The 20929-nt window shown below is 43.6% G+C and overlaps 1 protein-coding gene across 1 annotated transcript; it reads right to left on the bottom strand.

Moving 5' to 3' along the window:
* Nucleotides 1-497: 497 nt before the first annotated feature.
* Nucleotides 498-20878, bottom strand: UROS (uroporphyrinogen III synthase). Its single transcript, XM_086466492.1, has 10 exons — nt 20840-20878; nt 13513-13602; nt 12630-12713; nt 11532-11628; nt 9640-9714; nt 8640-8714; nt 3956-4039; nt 3396-3481; nt 1371-1469; nt 498-688 (listed from the first exon to the last, which is right to left on the bottom strand). The coding sequence occupies exons 2-10, from the start codon at nt 13573-13575 to the stop codon at nt 542-544; spliced, it is 810 nt and encodes a 269-aa protein (XP_086322618.1). The 5' UTR covers nt 13576-13602; nt 20840-20878; the 3' UTR covers nt 498-541.
* Nucleotides 20879-20929: the final 51 nt, after the last annotated feature.

The following is a 20929-nucleotide window of genomic DNA, read 5'->3' as shown; positions in this document are numbered from 1 at the left end:
AGCCTGCGATTAGCTCCACACAGTGCAACTTCACTGCGGAACTGTCCTATTCCGTTGAGAATCTGCAATCATCATTTTAACATAAATATTTGAAAAGCAGAACAATGAACCAATAAGCTTTATGACAGAAAATACTTCATGGTAAGCACGCTTTCCTTTTACAAAAGAAAAAGATGTGTGTCCAAAACTGACTGTACAGAGAAATGAAACCCTTACCTCGTGTGCCAGGAGATACCTGAGGTGATACGTGTATTTCCATGTCCCACTCCGGTGCAGATCAGCCTCTCACAACTAGTTTTCAGGGAATGTCCATGTAAAATATTTACACTGCACACGTCAGAGAAAGGAATAGCCACGTGCTTTAAAATACACTGGACAAATTCCAGATTTCTTAGCTGGTCAGATGCAGGCTCATCACACCAGGCCCTGCCAGGCCAGTGTGTCTGCAAACTGGAAAACCTTCCACAGCACCATCGTCGCCTCCAAACGCACGTCGTCGCCTCCAAACGCACGTCGTCGCCTCCAAACGCACGCCGCCCTCTCATTGAGGCCATCGGCAGTTCTGCAAGCGAAGAGCTTTCTGGATCCCAGCGGCGAGGTCCTGGGGAGTGGGACTCTCTGCAGTGCAGCTCACGGGGAGTCCTGCGGCTTCCAGGGCTTCCGCCGTCGTCGGCCCGATGGCCGCAAACTGAAATGACATCGTTGAACTTGCTCAACTGCACGAACTGTTTCAGGCTGAAGATTTGCAGTGTTAAAACCCACCTACCAATTACGCTCCTTAGGAAAGGTTATTATTTATCTCACCGTCACAAACCCTTAGAGCTCTTAGTCCCACAAAACAGGAGAAGTGAGAGGAATGTTGATGGGCCTCAGCCTGTAATTGCTGATTCACAGAATCGCAGGATGGTTTGGGTTGGAAGGGACCTTGAAGACCATCCAGTTCCAACCCCCCTGCCATGGGCAGGGACACCTCCCACCAGACCAGGTTGCTCCCAGCCCCATCCAGCCTGGCCTTGAGCACTGCCAGGGAGGGGGCAGCCACAGCTGCTCTGAGAATTCAAGCAAGAACTGCTCACACCTTCACATTGCTAAGAGAAAATAAAGCCTATAGCCAGTGGAGACTGGGCAAGTTAGTTGGGGAAAAAAATTCTAGGTGAAAACAATTGCTTTTTGGGTTTTTTTAAGAAAAAGCTCAGCTATGTAATACCATTTGCATTTGATACCTATGTATTTGCTGTCTTTTCGGAGAAACAAACACAAGAGAAAATGAAGGTTTGTAATGGGTGTAACAGCTTTCCCATCTCTCATTTGCCCCCCGCCCCCCCAACTTACTCCCTATTGTATTTGCACCACTTTTAAAGAGAAGATACCTTGATATGGTTGACAAAATCCCCCGAAAGCTTCTGAATGTGCTGGAGGCAAAATTTGACACCAGACGGACTGAAGAACACGATGCTTGCTGGAATTCCCTGAGTAAAAGGAACCACAGGTTGGCAGAGATTACTGGCTCTTCCCGCAGCGCACCTTCACAGAAATCCCTTCAACAACTGTCTCTACATGGCCATGAGGTGGTTTTATGGATAAGAAACAGCAGTTAAGCCAACAGAAAGGGTTTCCCGTGGCGCAGACAGCCCCCTAAACCCCCATCCCGCCACAGAGCGCTGAAATTCAGGTGTGACTTTAACCAAATACTTCGTCAAACAAGTGCTTGCTGCGAAGAGCGTTCTGGAGCCGTACTCATATCCCTCTTCAGCAAGAAAACTCAGCAAGTTACTTCCCTAAACCCATTCCCACCTCTCTCAGTCCTCTGTCTCCCAGCTCATGTGGTTTACCCCAAGTTCTGCCCGTCCTGAGGCGCTCTGGCAAAAGACGAGGCGATGCCTTAGAACGGCAGCCCGCCGGGAGGGGCTTTCCCTCCCGCCCAGCAAGCCTGCCCTGAGAGAGCAGCAGCAACCTTCTGCAGCGCAGGGAAAACGCTGCAGAATTCCGTCTGCGGCGAAGGCGCCAAGCTGCTGAGCTGCAGAGCCGAAGCACATGCCTCCTGTATCGTGATTTTCTCTCAAAGACACGCTGGTTCCACCCAAAACGACATCTGCTGGTGACGCGGACGCCAGCCCGAGGTCGGGGAGGGCAGAGCGGCAGCTGAACCCAGCGCCGCTCGCTGCGGCGCCGCGTGCTCAACGCTTGTCGCTCCACGTCAGCTCTCCAGGCGCTACAGCTACTCGCCCAACACCAGGACAACTAAAAAGCCCAGCAGAAAACAGCTTTTAACAGCTTGACACTGAAGCGAACCCCTAAGCCAGGCGGTCCGTAAGAGGTCAGAAAGTTCCAAAACGCACCCGAGCCATTGACTCACTTCTGTCTGCTCTGAACTAACGCCCGGAGGGGGTGGGAGCTGCAAAACCCACCCAGGAACGCAGGATGCCACAGTGAATCAGCCGGCCTGCCCAGGCCACAGCCTTTTAGGACCTCTTGGAAAAGAACTTTAAAATCCACGTGCAATTTAAAAAGGAACAAACGCATGGATTTTAAAAAGAAGTGCGACGTGCTCACGCAGGCCAAGTTTCTGTAAGAAGGAAAGGCTGTATTTTGAACTAAATTAATCCTAGATATCATGTAGGCTCCTACAAATGCAAAATTCAGAAAGCCAATCTCGAAAAAACAAAAGCAATTATTAGTACCTTCCAATCTTTTACTAGGCACTGATCCTTGCTTAATGACATTTACTAGAAAAAAAGAGAAAAACTTTAATCATTCTAGCAAATACATCTCCATACACTTGTCAGCAGCACGTGACTTGGAATTCTAACACTTAAAATGAGATAATTAAGACAGTCGTCGATTGGAGAATTGGAGAAGGAACACTGAAACTCTGTGGGGCAGATTACTGCTGGATTCTGAGTTGTAATCTGCAGCAGATGCCCAGTGATATTCCAGTTACGCTAATAAAAATTCGTAACAAAGCTGTTCAATAAATATCCTCGCTAAACGGAATTTCTGACATGGTATTACTTGAAAAGCAGTCTTGTCCGGCTCAAAGGAATAAACTGCATTTGTAATTACAGATGCAGTTATTTCCCAGCAATTCTGAAACACACATGTAACTTGGAAGCCAAGGCAAAATGTGAAAGGTTTCATTTTCTTCTTCGGACGGAGGCACTGTGCCTTTTAGGCTCGTTTGTAATTGCCCTAACAAGTAACTGAGGGACTCACGCTCTGTCTGAGACTTTTGCTAAAGGATTTGCTTGGTAGTCAAGAGGGAAAGAGAACCAGAAGCCTGTGCAGGATATCCTTCTATCACCACAAGTATCGTTTATGGCTGAAAAAAAGGAGTATATTCTGCTGGGTATTATCATATACCTCAAAAATTCTCAAATTACACCAGCATCCAGTACCTGTTGTGAGAAGTAACTGCTCAAAGATTCCTGCAGGTCAGGGTGTTGGGTGGTTTGATAAACAGTGAGGCTTTCCAGAGGTATGCCTGGAATCAGGATACACATTCATAAACAGGGTCGCATTCATTTCTATTGTTTCAATAAAACACTCTCAACCTACTACTTGCACTTAAGTGTACTATTTTTAGGTTGAAAAGGTACAGAAGAAATTCTGTGAAGGATTTGTGGGTATTTCTAGAGCTGCAAGACACACTAAAGCGTCTGTAACCAGAGGGCCTCGAAGCACACTGGGAAACCATTCTGGTGGAGAAGTGACTCTCCACCTTACCGAGGAGAACGCCAGTGAAGAACAAGGCAAACAACCCTGCTCCCACCACGCCACAGCTCAGTCCCAGGGCCGGGGGCAGCAATCCAACCTCAGTTTTCACTCCCGTCCTCTAACTTCTAGCCAACGTTAACAGCAAATTCAATTTTTACTCGTTCAAATTGGATTCACGAGCCTCTGATACACGTTTTCTCGTCGCTGACTAATTAAAATGAGGCTCCAAGGGAAGTCCAACCTTTTTCTCGAAGCGCTGTAGGAAGGGCTTCTCTTTTCAGGGCTCCACAAGGAAACAGGAGAGCCGAGGAGGTAGGTTTCTCTCCTGTAAACACACAAACAAGAACTTTAACTAACTTGTGCTTTTAATAAAGAGCAAACATGATACATTTAATACTTTTTAAAGGTATGGAACGTTGCACACTGCAGCAAATGCTGCACGCTTCATCCCAGACACAGCCCTAAGATAACCGAAAACATCTGCAGTGCAACTGCATCCACAATTCAGAGGAGAGAGGCTACTTAGCATGTAAATTAAAAACCATTCCGTAACTATACTATGAATACATTGGCTAAAAAGATCTCACAACGGATAAACTGCGTTTCTATTCCCCTTGCCATCCTACAAAGCAAAACAAGTGCTGTGCAAGTTATCTCCTCCTCAGAAACACCACCTTCCTCAATTTTTAAATTTAAAATCTAAGCCCCACTCGATACATGACAGCTCGTTCTCTCTAAAAGAATATTCCAGCAGACAAAGAGGACGGAAATGCTGTGCTGGAAAGTTTCCATCTGTCTGGAACTCTTATTTTCTTACTTCCCTAAGGAAAAATGATTCCAGTGCCACTGCCAGGGTGGATATCCTCGCTTGTTCTTGTCCTCTAAAATGGAAGCGACCTCCAACTTGAATATTGTCACTTTGCCAACATGTGAAAGCCCCTTCTGAGATTTTGGAAGGACCTTTCTGATACCTGTTCATGACCTCTCGTAGCACAGGACACACCTGGGAGGCAGGTTCCATAGGTTTTGTCGCTTTTCTAAGACATGATCAGAGGGGAAGACAAATTCTGCTCAAAAAAATCCCACCAGGTAACAGCAGTCATGTCGCCAGCTCTGGGGGGACACCCTGACCCTTCGCCCACCGGAGACGGGAAAGGGCGAACGCTGACAATGTCCATCGCACTGGGAATGCAAACACCTGGCTCAGAGGAAGGAACCAGCTCTGCCTGTACCAGCTTCTCAATAACTTGCTGGGTTTAGGGCTTAAACTAATTGTTTTGGAAAGTTTTTCACCACCAGATTTTATCTAATAGAAGTGAATATTGCCACTTTGCAGAAGATCAAGAGCGTTTCAATCCAGGAAGAATTTGATTTTTAGACGGGAATTGAACCGCAGACTTTTTTTTTTTTTGCACAGAGTTTGCTTTTTCTATGAATAACAAATCCAGAGAAAATTTCAAGATGAAATTCTACGCAGCTGCACAGAACTTGGCATTCATCTTTCAAAATAAATGAGAGTTCCTCAACACGTCATTTTATTACTAATCCAGGTATGTTAGTACATGTGTTTAAGAGATGACTACTAGAAAAATAAATGTTTTTTTAAAAGTGCTGGAAGTAGATTCTTGGTTTATAACAGTAAGCAACAGAGATGCCTCAGGGAAAAAAAAAAGCATAGTACAAATCAAATGGAAAGACCCTAGCAGGAGCCAGCACAGATATATCTGACTGTCCTAAATGCACACTGAAGTTTTATGAGAAGCCACAGATAGGCTCGTAATAAATTACAGGAAGGAAGAATGAACTTGGGATAGAATGTAAAAGAGATTTTAAAATGGTAAGATAAAACCTAAACGTTTCAGCATTAATCCTCCTACAACCGATGGCAGTTAATGGAAATGTCGATGTGGTACCTGTAAAGAAACACTAATCCTTTTGCCGTTGTGTTTACAAAGCACAGAAAAATTCCTTAGGAGGGCTCAACAATAGCATTGCCTCTCATGGTATCCCCTACTTCTGTAACCCACACAAATGTTACGCTGTAATAAGACTAAAAAAACATTTTGCCCCCAAAAGACCGTAAAGCTAGCTAGCTAGTGAAGGAGTCAGCTCCTTCATTTTGCCACTCGCTGAAGCTGCAGTGGGCACCAAAGCACAAAGGGGCGGAACAAAAGAAGTATCATTGCTCCAGATTTGACTGTTATTTCAACAATAAATTCTAACGATATAAAAATCTAGAGCTATTCTTTTCATTCACTTACCATTTTCTGCATAAACAAAAATAAACACAGACAGGATAGGGAAGATGATGTCATTTAAGCTGTACTTCCGAGGTCGTTAGAAACCACCGGACAAACGGCGAGCACAGGAACGTGCCCAATCCCCCCCAGCACGGACCGTGGTCATAGGGGTCAGCAGCAGGCAGCCCCCCGCGACTGAAATCCCCTGCTCGGTTACGGGGACGGAAGGTACCCAAAGGCAGGCGTTTTTGCAAGGACAGGGGCAGTGTTGCAGCGTTGTGTTAATTTAAGCAGCCTGCTGGTACGAAACTGCCCTGTGTAAGAGGCTGTGAAGGCCCAGGGATCGCTCTCCCTGTGGGGGCTCTCAGGAGCTGCTGCTGGCTCTGGATTGAACTCTGCTCTCACCAGAAGGTGCTGTTCCCCGTCCGGCTCCCGGTGACTGCCAGCTCCTCACTCTGCAGGAGGATGCAGGCAGAGCGGGGAGACAGCCACAGGATCAGACACGGCCAGAAACAACAGGGTCTGTGAACCAAGCGGCTCCCACGGGAGGAGGAAGAGCCAAGGATGATCCTCAGGTGGACTGAGAACAGCCGAGAAGATGTTATGACGCAGTAACTGCCAGTCACAGGCTCACCACCGAGGAATTTCTCCACTCCTGGTACTACATGCATTGTTTTCTTTAGACCTGATCCTAGTTTTTCTCACATTCATACAACAGAAGGGGTTTTCTCATCTTCCTTCCCAAAAAACCCGCTCCATCTGCAAACTGGCAAACATGAATTCAATACCAGAAGTAGATTTCCCTCGCACTAAAAAATCAGCTAAAGCCTTTCTTTATTTTAAAGTACCTGTTGAAGAGCAGATACAGGTTATTCTTCACTTACAGCATTTTTGTGTTGAAAATTTCATTTTTACATTTCAGAATTTGTTATTTAATCTTGTGTGGGCAACAATCATTTTTATCATGAAATATTCCGTATAGTTCAAACATTTCATTTGCCAATGAATTACAGAGCACTCTGCCCATAAAGAACAGTACTTGCCAGCTCCAATCAATTTTTCTTTTACCGATAAATCTTTGCTACTCCGCAGCCTTCGCTAATCAACACTCTGCTTCACATCTAGCATCATGCCTCACAGCCAAACACAACGTATCAGGGTTCTTGACACCATTTCCACTGCTGAAGCATCCAGCACCTTATTCAGCAGGTTCAGAGCGTGGTCAGCAGCAGGGCTTTTAAACCAGCGGATACAATAATTTATCCAACATCCAGAATAACTGCTCTGATTGTCATTTGTTTCTCTGACTGGGGTTAGCCAAAGGCAGACTATTCACTTGGCTGGCTGAGTAACACGGCTTTTCGAAGCACTGGGCATTCTCTGTTCAAGTAGTGGGCACGGCATGAACCTCGAGATGAAGGTTTCTGTTTCCCTTTTAAAATTTGGGGCATAAAGTCCTTCAGTGAAGGACCTGCCTTTGTATCCGACTGAAAGCTCCCTCTAATTCCACTACCAGGCTCCCCTATGCAGCCCCCCGCCTTCTGCCACGAGCGGGGCTGTGCCCCAGGTCACCTCAAAGCGCAGAGAAGGACCTGCCAGCTCACAGCCCCGCTGCAGAGACGCTGAACCTCGGGTGTGATTTTTTGTCTGGTACAGAGATTATTCTAGCAATGAGTTTCAGAGCGCTCGGGGACTAATCCTGCTGACTTCTGGCGGTAACTGTGCCTCCCAGCGATGCTGGGACGGACACTCTGAAGGCAGCAGGCACCTCAGTCGTGGATCCCCTGCACGGCCACCACGTGGGTCAGAAGCTCTGAGGTCAAACTCATTGCACTGGCAGCTCCCGCTTACGACATTCTTCACGCCACTTCTAGAAGCCAGGCTGTACAGAAACACAGCCTCTTTTCTCACAGCTTGTACCGACCCATCCACTCCCAAAATAATCAGCCCTTATGCCTAAAAATGTTTATTTCTATTAGATATTTTAAGAAATTACAGGGAATAAAAATGAGGAATTAGACTACCTAGACTTTTAAAATGACCCAACAATCCAATAATACATTTAGAAGCAGCAAACAGAGCAGCATTACAGCTTTAACCACACCAAAATGGTTAAACAAAACATAAACCATCATTTTAACTAACCCTTTCTGCAGCTTCTTCAAAACCCACTCTCCTCTGGGGCTCCAAAACAGACTCCTCTGAAACCACACATTCATTCTGAAGGAAGGAGTTCCCCTTATCTACTCAGAGCTATGGCATGGTGAAAGATCCCCAGCACGGACTGGTTTGAAGCAAGGAAAGTCAGGTCACCCAAAGTTCACGGAGAACCAGCACACCTCTAGCCACAAACATTTAAATCTTATGATTAAGCAGCAATTTCCAGCTCTGATCTTTTAGTAAAAAAATACTTTGTCTACTGGCTCATACGGTGTTATTCATCAATTACAGAGTCTAAGATTTCATGTAAATTAATATTTTGTATAGGTATTTCAAAGTATTTTTTATCATCTTTTAGAGATACCACCCACACTCCCAGAAGCTGAATCCCCGGGTTCTAGATATAAGAGGTATATGCAGTATGTACTTCTCTGCTTCCCTGTGCACTCGGTTTTACTTATAGGACATTCTGAAGCAATGGGAGGTACGTTGGCTTAATTTAAGCAGAAGATTTTAGATACTTACTTGAGCAAATATATTCAGCTAATTTTTCAGCATTTCCAGACTTTTCCCCTTGTGGAATAAGACCAATTTCTTCCACTATAAGCAAAAGCAGCAAAGAAAAACATGGACATCAGTGAGAACAATTCAGATTTACTGTCACAGAAACATGGGTTGGAAAGGGAGACACAACTTGATCCACACACACACAAATACTTCCTTGAAAAGCAAAAAAAAAATCAGAGCATTTGAAGCAGTAACATGACTTGATTGATTCAAGATGCTTATTAGGTGTCACTGGTTGGTGATCCAGTGTTGTTACCAGCCTGCCTGAAAAAATAGGCTTTTTGTAGAGGCAGCCAGTACTTACCCAAATTATTTTTGGACTAGAAGCATAAAACCAGCAAGACTCTTAAAATTCTGAAGTGCTTTTCGTAATACTGCCTGTGTGGTTCAGTGGAAGCTAAAGCTGCAATGCAATTTCACTGCCAGAATGGCTTCCACAAACTAAAATCTACGTTGCATTTTTGCTATGCACATAAAATGTGCCTTGCATCGGGTTAAAACCAGCGTGAAGGCAAATAAAGCAGCTGACCACTGAAGTCAGCGGGATGGATACGGCTGCCTTCTGCTTAATGCCTCAGGAACACGGCGGGAATGCAGGTACAATCTCAGTCAACCCTGTTACAATCCCCTTCATCCAACTTCATTGCCAAAGTGAATGAAAAAACCCGTGTGCAAATTAAGAACAAAGGGTTTTTTTTTTTAATTTTTTGACCAAAGTTTTAAAGCAGTTACCCTCCCATGACAATGAAAGTACTGAAAACCCAGAAGTTACACCCTTGGCTGCGCTAAGCACGTACAGGTCTAATGTCTATGCAACTACCTGTTTTCAAAATTATCCATTTATCAAGCTTATCTATATTTTTTTCTAAACACCCTTGAATAGCAGCTCACATTCCAAAAACTGTACTAACAATTAACTATACTTATCTAAGATTTCGGGGTTTCAACCCCAGCTTACCTAGAGAAGCTGTCGCTTTTCCTACCACATACGCTGGTTTCGTATTCCACCTTTGTTTAAGAGATTTTAACCAGGCTGGAAAACATGAAATTAAATTTAAGCACGTGGCAACAAAATAGGAATGCTAAATGAGTATTTGGACTTCTGTTTAATCCACAAATACAGCAAAATAATAATAACTAATACGCCACTACACACATCTGCAAATCTGGATGCACAAAATGAATTTTTAATGTATCGTTTTCATTGTGTAAATAGCAGTCTACATGCTTTTAAAAGCCTAATTTGACTAAACCGTTCTTAGCTGCTTTTGCTAAGCAGCAGTTTTAATGCACACTTGCCCCATGCCGGGTCCCATGCAATTTGCAATGTTCATTTCTATTTTGGCATTAAGAATTTAAAAACCCCTCAAAACTCATAGGAAAAACCAGCACATAGTGCAAAGGGAGATTCAGACATACAAACTGGTGGTTTAAAACTGAAGGCTTAGGCAAAAAAAGAAAATAAATCTTCCATGACAACAAATGAAAAGGTAAAAAAAATCTATATCCATGCACTACAGTACTCTGTCACATAACTCTGTCTTATACAAGAAAACTATGGAAACTGGTTATATTTTGAACATACACCAAAAATAAGTTATCAGCTCAGAAATAAAATGTACCAGAGACCAAAATAAAGTTACTAGGAAATGGTTTTCCTCCTTCAGGCAGTATGTATGTTACAAATTACACTTCTTGGATCCAGCCACCTGATCCCTGAGCCTGAAATCCTAACAGGTCAACAACAGATAAGTTAAGTCTTTTACTATCTTGTCTTAAAACAGCAGAGCACAGGACATTGAGTTCCTTTCCAGTACTCTTGGGGGGGGGGGGGGGGTGGGGGGGTGGGGCGGGAGGGAGCGGGAATTAGAAACTACAACAGCAAAAACAAAAAATCAGAGGAAACTATTCTAAAGAAGGAAAAAGAAAATTATTTATTGCCTTTTAAAGGAATCTAAATAGGAACTAAAGACTCATTTTATTGATTAAAACATGTATTTCAGCATCTCCTAAAATTCCTAATCAAGACTTGGGATGAAGTCAGGATGACATTTGACCAAAAATCCTAAAATACAGCCCTCTGCTGTTGAAAATGCTAAAATAAGCTGACAGTGTACTTACTGCTTACTCACTGCACACTGGTTAGCATGACTACAGCCTGAATATGGAGCAGATGCAGCAATGCTGCGATTTAAGTGCACACAGAAACTCAAAGCCAGAAGTTACCACGTAGTGTAAGAATTTAGAAGCGTTTGGAAGGATTTGCTAGATCGCTGGTACGGTAATTCCTATTTAGCATGCTGCAGGATTCTTACTCACAAGTCACCTGTTGGCTTTTAAGATCGCCTTTTCTTCACTGCTTTTTAGTTAAGGCTTAATTCGCTTGATCAATTTTATATTCAAGACAGAGAAATCTGTTTTTCCGTAGGACTCCGTATGAGTCTACACGTAAGCAGCAGTGGCCAGTTTCTACAAAACGCTCCTGTCTTTCAGGGAGGAAAGAGGTCACGGAGCAAAACTAGGCCCTGCAGCAAAAACACTCCTCAGGCGCCGGTTTCTGCTTACGAGTCTTTCTAGCAAAGATAACCACAGCGGGAAAAGCTCACACTAACCAGCCATTTGCACCCAAAGCTCTTTCTTTTCCTCTCTAACAACAGCATAAATGCAGAGAACCCAACCCTCAATCCCTTAAAAGCTCAATTTGGCATGAGGCCTTCACGATGCCAGAACAATGAGATTCGGCTATTTTAAAAAACGCAAACTCCAAACACCGGCTGGTGGGTGAAATGAAATTACAAACATCACAAAATACAGAAACAGGAAGACCAAGGACTATAAATATGCACTTACCTTCATTTTTACTATTCTCTTTTAAACATAACTTGATGGCTTCTAATGCTCTTGGACTGGTAAAAACCAGGCCTCCATAACATTCTGGATGAGAGAGCTACTTAGAAACAGTAAATTCAAGATGTAAATTTTTTTTTAAAAAAGTCAATAAATTTAAAAATTAAATTATTTAATTTAATTTAATTTTAATTAAATTCAATTCTTTATAATCTTGCAAAGAACAAAATGCTTCAATAAATGTCTGAAACGGGCAAATAGTTCATTTCTATCAGTAGCCAGAGTATTTATAAGAGAAATGTGTAAGAAATCTCAAATTCAGAACAAAACTTGCACAGATTATATTAATTCTGAGACTCTGTAGGAACGGACAAGGATTCCTGTCACTGAAACAAGGCGGAAGGATGGTCACACGATGTACGTGTGACGTACAAACTTGTGCAAGAGAAATTAACTGTTATTCTAAGCGGTAGCATAGAGGGTACTACCCAGACAGCTGCTTGCCCCCTGCCCCCTCAAAGACCAGTCAAGATGACTAACGGGCTCTCAAAGACCAGTACAAAAAACAAAAAAGGAAGAATGTTCTTGGATTACTGGCAAATGCAGATCATGACACATTCAAACACCAAACAAAGTTCAGTGCTGTTAGGGACTGTCAATACAGGGAACCCCCCTCTTTTCATTTTAAAATGAAATATATATGTTGAAGAAAGAGTAGAGAGAGACATCAGTTATGCACTGTCGCTCCATGTAACCAGGAGATGCAGCACACAATTTCAGTACAATCTAAGGGCGAACCTCAGGTACCCTTTAGTTGTCACCCCAGTCTTCTACTTTTTTGTCGTGACAAAATGCCCCAATACCTGTGACAATCTATGGCCCATCAACCCAAATGTGAATGCTGTCTGACCAACTTAAGTCTTTAACAAGCATGGGCAACATACTCCATGTTGTACCCAATATCACACTGTGTGCAACTGTGTGGGTGGAAACACAGAAAGAGGCACCACAAAGGGCATTTATAAGATAAGACACGGCCTCTTGGCAACCATGGCTTAAATTCTGTTGAAAAATATGCAACTGAAATAATGTAAAACTTACCTTTTCAAATAAACTTTCAAGAGCGACGAATTCAAATGACAAAACTGGAATCAAAGTTGCTTCAAAGCCGTATAATCCTAATTCCTACCAAAAAAAAAAAGGTTTACAGCTCTTGAAAGAGATTTCAATCCGTAGCTTTTTTCTTGTTCAAACAATTGACTAAGCACAAATATGTCTTTTTACCAAAGTGAAATACAATGGCATCTTATTTGCTTTTCCTATTGAATCTCCTTTGGTTTTGTTAGTTATTTATTATGACAACATAACAATTAAACAGCTGTGGAACTGAGGCCTCCTGCATAGCTACTGAACAGTTACAGGACACACCAGCCCTCCGGTGTCTGAACTCCCACAGGGACACACACTCACCCAGCCCTGCAAACATTCTGATCCATCTCTGTAGTTCTTTGAAGTCAGTAGAACCGCTCTTAGGAGTTACGACCTACTCACATGACTGCAATAGCAGAAAAGACCGCAGCAACAGGAAACCTCTTCTTCACACTACATTCCCAGCAAGGCTACTAACATTTTTTTGTAATCTTAATTCTATCCATATGAACATAATATTAATTAACGAAAATGAAACTGGTTTAATATCAGTACTTTGCTGAGAGCTTTAACGGTGAATTCAGTATGATCTATGTATCATTTTTTCAGTAACAGCAAATTTTCTAGCATACTTTTTTCTTAGTGTAATTTCAGACATGCACTCCTAATTTTGATTATTTTTCTTAGAAAACAGCACCATTTCAGCCATGCACTCCTAATTTGATGAAGCACGTTTTTCACTTGAAACAGTTAAATTAATCTATCTTGCTGAACACGATACTATTATTTAACAGTGAAGCGACAAAACCGTTTACGTTTTTTAAAGTTTACTTACTTTAATATATGGATCTGGTCCTGAATCTTTGTCTTTGGGATCCTTCAGCAACAGAATCTTCATTGTTTACCAAATAACTGCAGGAGGACTCTGAAATACAATAATGGAATTTATCTAAATTAGATCTAGAGGACTTTCTACTGAATAGTGACTTTAATAGCTCAGCTTCACAGAAACTGGGTTGCTAACAGTTGCACTGCTCTCCACACAATGAGTAAGCAGTTAACGTACGTTCTCTGAGCATGAACATCCACCCTGATAAGACCGACAAATAACATGCTGTCTTTAGATAATACTGCTTAAGGGAGAAACTATCACGAAAGACATCAAGGAGAGCACATTCTAAAGGAGGATATTTTGTAAAAGAAGCACAACCCCTACCATGCAGTCATGTTCAGCCATGTAGTAAGCTCCTGTCTAGAAAAACTTACTCTATTCTATTCGTTTCCGTGCTAGTTCCCACCGTACGCTCATCATCATGAGTCTGCAAGCGTTTATGTATCAGGTAACGTAATTTAATGCATTTGGGGTCTCACCCTTTTCATGGGGAAAAACATGTGCAGGGCAGTGTTTCAATTTTTTTTAAAAAAATACAAATGTGTGCGCACACGCACATTTATACAACTGAATAGAATATATATAATATTCATATGCCTCCTTTGATATATCTACAGTAAACAAGGCAAGACTGAAAAAATATATTCTGCCATTAAAATGGAAGACAATAGTTCTCAATTCCTTAAAAGTTCACTTTGGGGCTAAATTCAAAACCTGTTACAACATGTAAGTGAAGATATCAAGCATCAAAGTAAACAAATGCAATAATAAAACCAAACAGAAATCCATCTCACATTCACCTGAATTATCTATGTGTTACTTTCCTCACAGATTACATACTAGCACATTCTCTTTAAAACGAATAATTACGACTATTCAAATGTACAGAATATCCTAAATGTTATTCATTTGCATGATATGCACTGAAATCCTCAAAACGTCATCAAAGACAAAAAAAGCTGTTCAGACAAAAATGAAAACAGAGAAAAGACAAAAGGCAGCTTTAGGCAGCAGTGGATGAACCAGGGTCTCGTACAAGCAAGCAGGGCTCAGTGCCACACACTCACCATAGCCAGAAGCACTGTGAAACAGCTGGTGAAAAGGGCACCCACAGCAAACCACCCCCAGGATCTCAACAGCCAACTGTGATACTACGTAAATCTCTTGGATTTTAAACTTCATTTTATAATCTAGGTTTTAAAATGTGGTGTCATAACTGAGGTGTTTAATTCTGAACATGTTACCGTTAAGACATGGAAATGCTCATTTCCACAAGACTTCCAGCACTCAGCACATAGAAGAAACAAGGACTTTGCCAAGGGCCATATTCTCAAAAAGTGTAATTCTTGCGGATTTCAAACGAGAGCAAACGCCAAAGTAGATCCCATCCAGGGCTTTCAAGAGTTGGACTCCCAAATACTTTTGAGCAGCCAGGTGCTAGTAGCTCAAAGGAGGTAGAGCGAGGTGACTTCGCTCAGTCACTTTACCGTTGTAACAGTCTTCACTTTAAAAATCCAACATTCTTGTAAAAACATACTTTGTGCATAGTCCCAGATGACTGGAGGCTGGCCCATGTGAGGCCCCTCTGCAAGAAGGGCTGGAAGGAGGACCTGTGGAACTACAGGCCCATCAGCCTGACCTCGGTACTGGGGAAGGTTATGGAGCGGCTGATCTTGAGGGCGCTCACACGGCGGGTGCAGGACAACCAGGGGGACAGGCCCAGCCAGTGGGTTCATGAAGGGCAGGTCCTGCTCGACCAACCTGATCTCCTTCTATGACCGGGTGACCCGCCCAGTCGATGAGGGGAAGGCTGTGGATGTCATCTGCCTGGACTTCAGCAAAGCCTGTGACACCGTCTCCCACACCATTCCCCTAGGAAAGCTGCCGGCTCACAGCCTGGGCAGCTGCACCCCAAGCTGGGTTAGAAACTGGCCGGGTGGCCGAGCACAGAGTGGTGGGGAATGGGGTTAAACCCAGCTGGTGGCCGGTCACCAGTGGTGTCCCCCAGGGCTCAGTGTTGGGATTGGCCTTGTTTGACATCTTTATCGATGATCTGGATAAGGGGATCGAGCGCTCCCTCAGTAAGTCTGCAGAGGACACTAAATTGGGTGGGAGTGTCGATCTGCTGGAGGGCAGGAAGGCTCTGCAGAGGGACCTGGACAGGCTGGATTGATGAGTTGAGGCCAGTGCTATGAGGTTCAACAAGGCCAAGGGTCGGGTCCTGCACTGGGGTCGCAACAACCCCATGCAGCGCTACAGGCTTGGGGATGAGGGGCTGGAAAGGTGCCTGATGGAAAAGGACCTGGGGGTGCTGGTCAACAGCCGGCTGGACATGAGCCAGCAGTGTGCCCAGGTGGCCAAGACGGCCAACAGCCTCCTGGCCTGTGTCAGCCATGGTGTGGCCAGCAGGAGCAGGGAGGGGATCGTGCCCCTGTACTGGGCACTGGTGAGGCCGCCCCTTGAACGCTGGGTGCAGTTTTGGGCCCCTCACGGCAAGAAGGACACTGAGGTGCTGGAGCGTGTCCAGAGAAGGGCAGCGAAGCTGGTGAAGGGTCTGGAGAACAGGTCTGTGAGGAGCGGCTGAGGGAACTAGGGGTGTTCAGCCTGGAGAAGAGGAGGTTGAGGGGAGACCTTACCGCTCCCTGCAACTGCGTGAAAGGAGGTTGGAGTGAGGTGGGGTTGGTCTGTTCTCCCAATAACAAGTGATAGGACAAGAGGAAATGGCCTCAAATGGCACCAGGGGAGGTTGAGATTGGACATTAGGAAGAATTTCTTCATGAAAGAGCGGTCAGACATTGGAACAGGCTGCCCAGGGCAGTGGTGGAGTCACCGTCCCTGGAGGTGTCCAAAAAACGTGTAGATGTGGCATTTCAGGACACAGTTTAGTGAGCACAGTGGTGTGGGGCTGACGGCTGGACTTGATGATCTTGGAGGTCTCTTCCAACCTAATGATTCTGTGATTCCCTCAGCAGATTGCTGTTCTGATACTGATGTTACTAACAATCTTTACTGCAACTCCACCTTCAGTGCTTATGCTCCGAGACACGTTTCTACTAGTACTCTTAAAGTCTAACAGCACCAAGAAAAATTATGCTCACTCTAACCTACCACACCTTCCTATTTCCAAAACATGTAGCGTTTAATAACATTATGACATCATCAAAATGTAAATGTAAGGAAGAAAATAAAAGTCCTTCCAAACTGTATAACACAAGATAATAATACTTTTTGGAAAGAGCAACTTCCAAAAGTATTGTAATAAAACCCCCAGACTACATGAGAGAGTTAATTCACGTACACTTGGGGAAAGCAGATTTCTAATTAATTACTTCAGGTAGTTAGAAATGAATTAACTTCCCATCCTATGCCTTATTACTGTGTCAAGTAATGAATAACAATAAGAAATGCGTAAACATCCATGCTTAACAAGGTGACTTATGATAATCAAATTAATTATTTTGTTTAGATCCTGCATACAAAATATATACTGAAACCAAAGAACAATTACAAAGTCATAAAATATCGTGAACTACTGCCAGATTCAATTACCTAGCTGTCTCCTCTACAAAGAAATCATACAAGCTGTATTTTGGACTCAGCCATCTGGCTCACTTGTAAAAACAGCGCTCCTAGAAGGCACTGGCTTCTTTTCAGTTCTGCCAGAAGGCAGCTCATTTATCGACTCCAAAAAGGGGCTGCAAGTGTCCAACAGAAGACAAATTTGACCTAGGGAATCTCTAAGTTTGTGCATTCACAAATAACATGTATTTTGATCTGCAACTACCCTCTGACTGCTTTCAGTTTTACTGCTGAAAAAATTAAGTCTCCTTTTCCGCAGCCGTAAACCCCTCGGACTGTTCTGTTCTTTCTGCCTACCTAGCTCAGACAGGTTCACACGGATCTGGTGACAGGTGTGACCAAATGAAAACTGGTGGAATACAGCCATTTCCAAATGCCAGGTCCTCACACCCAACACTTTCTTAGCCAGTGTGCCCTACCATCACCACCACCTCACCGTGAATCGGGGCAAAACGCCATCTCAACGGGCAGGCAGCAGGCAGACAAGATCCCAAAGAGGGACAAGCACACGTGAGCATATTTTCAAATCAAAAATATGCCAATATACATTCAAAGGGTGAAGAAGTTAAAACTTCATGATGGATTTTTTTGTGGGGAAAAAACATACAGAGAAGTTTTCGTGCGTGGCTGCAGTGATGCAGGGGTCCCACTGCACTGGGAGTGGTCAGAGAAATACAGTATTTGTGTTGGTTTACTTGTGTCCTCGAGAAGTTCCTAAGGAGTGCCCTACAAATGACTGAAACGCAGTTTGCCAAGCAGCTAGCTTTCTGCTAAATACACTTGGAGCCGAGAACCCTGACGAACATTCCTACTGAATCAAAGAGCATTAAGAGAAAGCACGTAAATAAGACACGCAGCATCTTCGGTAATTTCTGATGTATTCCAAGGGAAGTGCTTAAAATACCAAGATGTATTTTAGATATCTTATATATTTTATCTATAAATTATATCTTATATTTTATATATTTAATCAAGAGAGGTATGTACAAACTTCTAAACAACCGTTAAAAGTTTCTATTTAGAACAATGAGTGGACTTAGCAGAGTCTGGAAGTGCTCAAACTGCATCTGGAAAAGAGACTGTGTACAAATAACCTGAATAAATCCTACACCTCCAAGTCTTTGTTTACAGGATGGTACTGGCCACCCACTTTTGGCTCACTAAACAAGCACTTTGTTTGCCTGAGCCCCTGTAATGACCCTGCAAAGGCTGTTCTTCAAATATTAAAAAAATACCATTTGAAACCCATTAGGCTTGTGAACAGCTAGTAAGAATCCAGCAGATTTTTTTTGTCTTGAGCACAGAGACACAATGAAGAAAAACTTGTATAAGTCAGTCTTGAGGTTTGGGAACCATCCGATTAGCTCTGACAACAAACTACAAGAGCAACTGGGGTGTCTGAAGCATTACGTCATGACTGAAGGCCAAAACCAGTTTGGTGCTATTTCTCTGAGTCCACATTACTTAATTTTAAGTCCACCTTACTTCACTTAGCAGAAGGGTAATTTTAGGTCACACTGCATTTTCAGAATATTATCCTTACAGACATAATTGAAATGCTTCCCATTCACAGCCTCACACAGTAAAATTCAACATCCTTGTGCCTTAAATTAAAGTATAAAGCTGATTACAATGTGTATCTCTAGGTCCCTAATATTAGTACAGTAAAACTGAGCAACAGTCTCTCGTATTAAAAAAAAACCAAAACCTTTGCAGATTTTTTATATACAACACTGTACAGAAAGAACATGTCTGCGGGTGATTCAAATTTAATTTGAAAAGCTGTCCCCAAACTAATTGCGAACAATCTGTAATACAGAGGACAGCCTGTAAAAAGAAATAAACGGGTCCTTTTGTTTCTTGCTGCTAAGTAGCACTGAGAGCTGCAAAATATATTAAAACTCTTCTAATACTACCCCGATTATAAGCAACCGTATGGGTCACACAATAAGGTTTGATTCCCAAGTGCAGAGGGAATTGTCTGTTCCATCGTAAACACAAATGGAGATGAATTTTGAGACACTATTGAGATATGACTTCTAAAAACCCTCTAAAAATCTCTGTGCTAGGATTGTTGATGCTACACTTTTCTTACCAACGTTCTTTTACTATGATTAGATGGGTTTAATAACCAGAGGAAAAAAAAAGCCTACCTGTAAGGCTGCCATCAAGTATGGTTCAGAAATCTACCAAATTCACAGATAATGTAATACCTGTATCATCAAGTAACAACAACAAAAGATTTGAGAATAATTCCTACTGTTTGGGTGTCACAAAACTCAACAACAAAACTGGTTCTTTGACATGGCAAGCCAGAGGAGCAGCGAAGGACCCAGACCCTTCTGCTACAAAAACAATATTATCATTAGCGTCACTCTTGACTGATATAGTTTCAAAAATGAAATGGAGAATTGTATATAGATACATATTGCATCCCCCCAGAGGCAGTTTTACTGCAGCAGTAAAAGGGCTTTGCCAATATATCTTTCTACACACTGAATTCTTCCTGTGTGAATCAGTATTCGTATTTTGGCAATGACCTAAGTGCTCCCAGAGAAGACACAGCTCTCAAAAAATAATAATTAAAAAAAAAAAAAAAATTAACACAGACATGCTTGACACTTTAAAGAAACACCCAAATTCTATTCTGCTTGTATTTATACAAAGCCAAAATTACATCCCCAGCTTTCTTCTGGCTAGCAACAGCGAACGCCCAATCCTCTTCTTCAAATGACCTCATTAACATCCACCTTTCTTCATTAACTCGATATGAAAATTTAAATGGACTGTAATCCACATAAATGAGGCACAAACATTACTGGCCACTTCTATGCTTTTAGCGCTTAGGATTTTTCAACACATTTTCCTGATGGGTATTTTTTATAAAGACCACATTCACGTTGTGTTTGCTGTTTTCTACCTCGCTGCCTTTTCTGTTTGCTTGTCTGGAATTACCTAGAACTAGCCTGGGAATGAATTTTTTAAGTAAGCAGTGAGCACTTGATCCCTTTTTTAGTGAATTCCTTGATTCCTTTGGCTTTCAGTACCTCGACTAACCTCACAGACGCTCAGGATAGATTTTCAGGCCCCAGGACTTTTGGCTTTTTTCTTTACAACAGCGTCACTGGCAGGTTCGACAGAAACAGGCTGAGACAGAGGTGGTGAGGGCGGAAGAAACGTGAGGGCATTTGTCACGATTATTTTGCTTGCCTTGACACCCAGGACCCTTCAGCAGGGCAGGGACCTTCAACAATCAAGACGCACCTCCGCTTCCACCTCCACTTCCAAGTGCATTTTGAGTCCCGGCAAACTCCGGATGACTTTGCCAAAACACTCCATTTCTTTTAAAGCAAGTGACATCACCAGCGCGAAGAGACAATCCCGGGGTTTTTAGGAGCGAGGAGAGCGCGCCGGGACGCCACCTCCGCTCCCCAGACGCCCCAAGGGAGGTAGAGCCCGGCCGCGGCCGCCCTCCCCGGGCCTCTCACCCTCCCCGCTTCGCAGTTTAACACAGTCTCTCCCTGTGATTCACCGCAGACAGGCGCGACATCCCGCAGCTCCCGCTCGGAGAGCTTTGCCCCACTGCAAGCCCGCTCCCCGCGCTGCCCCGGCCCCCGCTGAGGACCCCGGCCCCCGCTGAGGACCCCGGCCCCGCGGGGAGCGGCAGGGCCGCGCTCGCCCCGGCGCTCACCTCCGCGCAGGGGCCGGCTGCCAGGTCTCCCCGAGCGGGCACCGGAGCTCCCTCGGCCGCGGCCTTCCGGCTGCGGAGCGCCTGCGCGCC

This window comes from Leptosomus discolor, chromosome 6 (genome assembly GCF_034619465.1).
Source record: "Leptosomus discolor isolate bLepDis1 chromosome 6, bLepDis1.hap2, whole genome shotgun sequence".
NCBI lineage: Eukaryota > Metazoa > Chordata > Aves > Leptosomiformes > Leptosomidae > Leptosomus > Leptosomus discolor.
Note: the sequence above shows the minus strand (reverse complement) of the source record. Positions and strands in the feature narration are given on the sequence as shown.